Consider the following 6,000-nt stretch of genomic DNA (forward strand, 5'->3'; position numbering starts at 1 on the left):
TTTTAGACCCTGGTGAGAACTTTAGTTTTTGTTCTGAGTATAAATGTAAGTCCCCGAAGGATTTTAAGTAGGGGGTACATATCTTTAAGCAGAAGCAGAGAGAGCAGCTTTAGGCTCTTGCCATGGTTCAGGTGATAAATGATGGTAGGTGGTCACAACTAGGGGGATATCAGTGGGGGTTGTGTGAAGCTGCCAGACTTTAAAAATTCTAGAGCCAGTTGGCCTTGCTGATAGACTGTACATGGTATACCAGGAAAGAGAGTCAAAGATGACTCCTTGACTTGAATTTGAGCATCTGAGAGAATGTTGATGTGTCTAGAGATCAGGATCCCTTGAAGAAGCCCTGAAGGGATGGGGCATATTCGGCATATAGAAGAGGAGCCTGCAAGCCTACTGTGCAAAAGAGGGCAGGAGGTCTTGTTCGGTGTGGTTCTAGAGAGAAGTGAGATCAGCAGATGACAATTACGTGGTGGGCAGCAGCGGCTCATTAGGAAAAAGGACTTTAGGATCATTTGTGACCAGCTGGGCCCCACTGCTAAGCATGCCTTCAGTCCAAGCCCCTGTCCTAAGTGTCCCAGAGGCTGGGTGGCCCTTGTCTGACAGAGCAGGAGAGCCGATTCCATAACTGAATGAATGTCTGGCTACACGGCCACTCCTGTTTCAGCCCTAGAATTGTCGGCTTCTTGTGATAAGTGAAGATAAAGCTCCCAGTGGAGTCCTGAGTGTTCTAGCACTCTCCACACACAGTACCATTAGCTACTGGCAATGGGAGTGTCAGTCCAATAAAGTGACTTGCCCACCACACTATAAAAAAACAGCCAGCAGCATGTTCCTTCACTATCCTCATCATCAGACCACACAGAAGCACAGCCAGTAGACTAATTCGTGCATAAATGTGTGCCCAGACCTGCTAAATAACCTTGTTAGAATAAAACAAATACAACCTTTTTTTTTTCCTGTTTGAATTTCGTGGGAACTGCTCATGAACTGTTTGTCTCTCTTTCCCTGGGCACGACTGGCATTGCTCTGACGTCTGTCCTATTGGTCACATTTTATGGGGTGTTTGAGGATTATTCGTATGATGTGACATTGGAATTTTGGGGATGTGGCTATCTTCAGATGACAAGTGAACTTGGAGAGAAGTCATTTTTCATGTGTGCGTTTACACCTTCGGGAGGTCGGAGACATGAGGGGCTCCCTGGACTTGGCTGTCCCGGCTGCCATCCCTCGGCAGTCAGTGCTCTCTGTTCTGACTCCCCGCTTTGCTCACTATATGCACACCACACCACGAGTGAGGGGCCAGCCACAGACTTTGTTGTGAGGTCACAGTTAGGATTCCGTTTTATCTAAATTTAAAACTTGCTCCTTCTCCAGTCAACCTTTCTTATCCACCAGTGAATGAATGGGGGTGGGTGGGTGGGGTGGGTGGATGGATGGATAGATGGATGGATGGATGGATGGAGTGACACTTGATTTCATGGTCAAAGAATTCAAATAGAGAAATACTTAGAGTCCCCAAATCTTACAACCCTTCCTTCAACTACCATAAAGATGGAAGAGTGTTTGATTTTTCAAAAACATATTTACATAGAAATAAATGTATATAAACCAATGTATTGTTTGAGGTTTTCCGATAGATGGAGGGTCACATGTTGTTCTTGAGTTTTTATTTAACTCTGTCTAGGAGAGCTCCCACTTTAACACACAAACAGCTACTTCTTTCTTTCTGACCTTTGGCGGGAGTGTAGTTACTCCGTGCACGCAGTATTAGGTGTTTGGGGTGATGTCCACTGTTCCTGCTGTTATATACTTGTGTGTGTGTGTGTGTGTGTGTGTGTTCTAACTGCAACAATTTGAATTCAGTTTGAAGAGACCCTTTCGAGCTATAAGTATTCGAGTGCAATCCCAGGCATGAGTATTTGAGCAAACACATTCGTTGCAGTGGCATCGCTGTGCCCTACCTTACGTGTACTTTAAGTCTTGATACACGTGGTTGTGCGAGTTTATACTTTTACAGCATATGGATGTCCCTGATTCCCCACATCCTCACCAGTGTTGGGCCCATATTTTCAATATTTGGTGATCTCATAAATTCAACAAATAGATCGCATTACTCAATTTGTTTTTCCCTAACTGCTAAGTTACTGACGAGCAGGATTACTTCAGAGAGGGGATCTAGATTTCGTGGATTGCCTGTCCTTATCCCTAGCCTATTTTTAAAGTGGGCTCTTTTTCTTTTTCACACTGTTCTCCAGAATACTTCTAGAATAAGGTCCCTAATCTTGTGTTCTAAGTGTAAAATTCTCTCAATCTGTCTCATCTTTAATTCTGTTTATTGTGTATTCTGTGTTACAGAGGTTTTAATATTTAACTATCAATCTTTGTGAATTCAAATGTCTGTTTTTTCCCAAGGCACGTGAATTTGGGTTTCACTTGGGAAGGTTGTCTCTACACCCTGAGCTTTAGAACTAGTTTCCTATCTCTGTTAATACTCCCATCATTTTTTAATTCATCTGTGATTTATTTATTGCGTGATGTAAAGGGATCATACCATCTGTTTGTAACTCCCCGATTCTGCACTGATTTTTGAATGCTTTTTGACTTACCTGGTTCTATCCTAATTACATGCTGTTTTACTACTGTCATTTTATAGTGTGTTTTGGTATCTAGTATATCAAATTGTCACTCCTTTTTTTCAAAATTGTTTTGCTATGTATTTTTTCTTTCATATAAACATCAAGTAAGTTCGTTACTTTTTTAAAAGAAATACGTGGCATTGTGTTATATTCGATTCTTGATTAATTAGAAAAGATTGCCATCTTTTTTGCAATCTTTTCTGGCTTTCAAAAATGACATTCTTTCAGAAACCTTAGGTGTAAAGATTGAATCCACCGAGTTTTACAACTTGGAAAAAAAATGTGTGAGTTAATTGCTTTAAAACTGGGTATAGGGAAAAGCTTTCTACCTATAGTTCAAAGTCCAGATGCAGTAAAACAGTTACATAATCTGAATGCATACATAGAAACTTCTTTGCATAAGAAAAGTCAAAAGGTGAATGACAGAGAGAAAATGTGTCCGGCACATACCACGAATAAGAACTACTACTAAAATGGAAATGATAGTAATGGTGCTTCACTGCAGTGTGGAGAGAAGTGGTGTGCCTAGTACTACCAATGGTTGTAAAACTTATAGCGGGTATATTAATTTTAATGTTCTCTCGTGTATATAATATATACAGCAAGTGTTAGTGTTCCTCCCCTCTGAAATTCATCTCACCAGTTCAGACCTCTTGTGGGGAAGTGCATTTGTACTGGGCAGGTCACAACTAAGTTCTAGGACACTATTGGGACCTACACTCAGATGCACCACTTTGTCTGCCATTGTCTTCCTGTATTCACAGAACAAACCTATTTTTTGACTTTCTATCTGCTATTGCTCATCGTTGTGGCATCTTAAGATCTTTCAATATAATTTATCCATCCCTGTGGATCATAATAGTAATTAGTAAGCTCACTGTAATTTGTAATTCCATCAGTGCTGCCAACCCACTGCATTCCTCTCTCATGCTCCTACAAGCACGGCTGGGAGCGGTACCGTCTACCATCTCCTGCATCGGTAGCTTATCCTGGACCAGGGGACTTCTTGTGACTTTCACGAAATAACAGGCTTTCAAACTGACAGGACTTTAGAGCTCACTAGTCCAGCTTCTTCAACTGAAAGATGAAGACCTGAGTTGTAAAAACTGTGTTTACTAACTCTGTACTCTGCATAAAGTACTCAACTAGGTAGATAGGATGTCGATAGGTAGATACATGGCCTAGAATGCGTAGTGCTGTCCTGAAAACTTACATATTTATATAGACCTTGCCTTGTACCAGAGATTAGAATCCTGGCCTCTCACATCACAGACTGGCAAACTTTCCACCCTAACACAATGTGCCATGATGGCAACACCCTATGTCCTGTATCTGTAGGAATATGTGCATACTGAGCCATTTAAAACGTGGCTAGTGTGGTGGGGGAACTGAGTTTTATTTAAATAGCCACATGTGCTATGTGGACATACAGACAAGGCTAAGATTTTAAAATAAGACCTCGCATGTATACAAAAAGGTTGTTATTTTACTGTATGGTTGGCCGTTATAAATGCTAAACCACTTTTCTCTTTCTCTAGATTCAATCACTCAGCACAAGGTCTGTACCTTTGACAACTACCTGTTGCTGGAATGATGCAGCCATCAGTCAACACCACGGGGCTACTGCCAACAGCTTGCAAAGTTGTCTTTGGACATTCACATGAGGAAAAACTCAAGAGAAGGAATGGACATGGAAACAGTGCCTTTTTATATCATCACATGTGCGCCTTGTGGTTTTTATATAAGAAAGCTCCTTTGTGTGACCTTCTAATGACTGAATGTGCGCTTTAAGGAAGCACTGACCAGCCCTATTTGGGCCTTTTCTATGGAATGCCAGTCTTAGTATTTTAGTGATGATCATGATTAAGGGTCACAGAATCTTGGTCGTGGAAGCACCGTGCTGTTAAATAAAGAGTGGGAATTCATTTAAGTTGTTTTATTACTGAGACCAAAGAACCCGTAAGTTTCTTGGTTGGACTCGAAGATCTTTACTGACGTGTCATATACTAGATATGAAGGATATCAGTCAATTATTAAGGTTACCTTTTACGTGTCTGAGATTCTCCTCAAAGTAATTAATGAAGATGGGAGTGGGAGCTTCACAGTACTTAATGCCACCAAAGGAGCCCTACTTCTCTGGGTTCGTTTATGGTGAGGAGAGCATTCCCAACAAGAGGTCATGGCCTCCATTGGCTGTATGACGCTTGCCCTTCCTTAGAGGAAATTGGCAGTGGGGCTGAATCGTATACACTGACTGGTCACCTTCTAAAAGAGAGAAATGCTAACTCCCCACGACGTTGAAGGTGCCACGAAGACTTCCTCCTGATACTGTTCCCTCCCCATGTTATCTGTTCCTCATCTCTGCTGTCATTCCAACCTTAGTAGGTTTCAAGTCCCTCAACAAATAGCAGAACAGCTTCTAGAACAAACCTTAGAAGGAGATAGCAATGCACAGGGAAATAAGGGTTTCCTCTTAGTTTTAGTAAAATATATGCTCCAAACAATCCCCTCCTATTACTCATGCCCCAACAACAGATGAGCCTCAGTACAACTCAGCAAGCCTCAGTCCCCCTCCTTCCACGTTATAAACCCTGTTTCATTATATCCACAGGCATTGTGGGCTTGGCTACTTTGAAGCTCAGGTACATTGGCAGAGCTCCTACAACACCAAAGACTCCTGAGGAAGCTGACGAAAATTGTACTGACTCTTGCCCCCATCCCTTTCCCCATCAGCCACAGATGACCACCCAGGCTTGTGTCCTCAGTGCCAAGTTCTGATCCCTAATGCTGGCTTGCCAGTGGCCGGTCGAGATTCTTTCTAAAATGTAATATTTTATGAGGGTGCTGATTAGTGTCAGGAATTACACTAAGCCTTGCATACGTGGTACCTCATTTAATCTAACGATCCTAGAAGTTAGTTGCTACAGGTCTGTAATCCCTTACCTGAAACACAGAGCTAAGAAGTATCTCAGAACTCTATTTTTTTTTTAATTTTGAAAGGTATGTGGCTCTCAGCATTCCTATGTAAGATTGTATCGATGATTACACCTAGAGAAGGCAGCAAGAAAAAGGAATTAAGGCATGCAGATTGGAAATGAAGAAGTAAACTTAAACTATTCTCAAAGGTTACCACTACATGTAGAAAATAATAAGGAATCAAAGATAATACAGAATGAATGAGCAAGGTAAGTAAGATTTACAGGGTACAAAATCAATATACAAAGCTAACTGAATTGTGTTTCTGAATGCTGCAATAAACAATTCAGAAATGGACAGATAAAAGACTGGTATCCAAGATCTACAAAGAACTTCTCAAATTCAATACACGAGAAACAAACAAATCATAAAATGGGCAGAAGATGAA

At 41.3% G+C, this 6,000-nt stretch overlaps 1 protein-coding gene across 4 annotated transcripts in view; it reads left to right on the plus strand.

Moving 5' to 3' along the window:
• MCPH1 (microcephalin 1) overlaps positions 1-4,561 on the plus strand; it is a 242,530-nt gene extending 237,969 nt beyond the window's left edge. For all 4 annotated transcript variants that reach the window (XM_034647479.1, XM_034647475.1, XM_034647478.1 and 1 more), the window contains one exon: positions 4,175-4,561. In XM_034647479.1, the coding sequence (XP_034503370.1) occupies positions 4,175-4,230 (56 nt within the window). In that variant the 3' untranslated portion in view covers positions 4,231-4,561. The remainder of the gene's footprint in view (positions 1-4,174) is intronic.
• Positions 4,562-6,000: the final 1,439 nt, after the last annotated feature.

Source organism: Ailuropoda melanoleuca, chromosome 18, assembly GCF_002007445.2.
Source record: "Ailuropoda melanoleuca isolate Jingjing chromosome 18, ASM200744v2, whole genome shotgun sequence".
Lineage (NCBI taxonomy): Eukaryota > Metazoa > Chordata > Mammalia > Carnivora > Ursidae > Ailuropoda > Ailuropoda melanoleuca.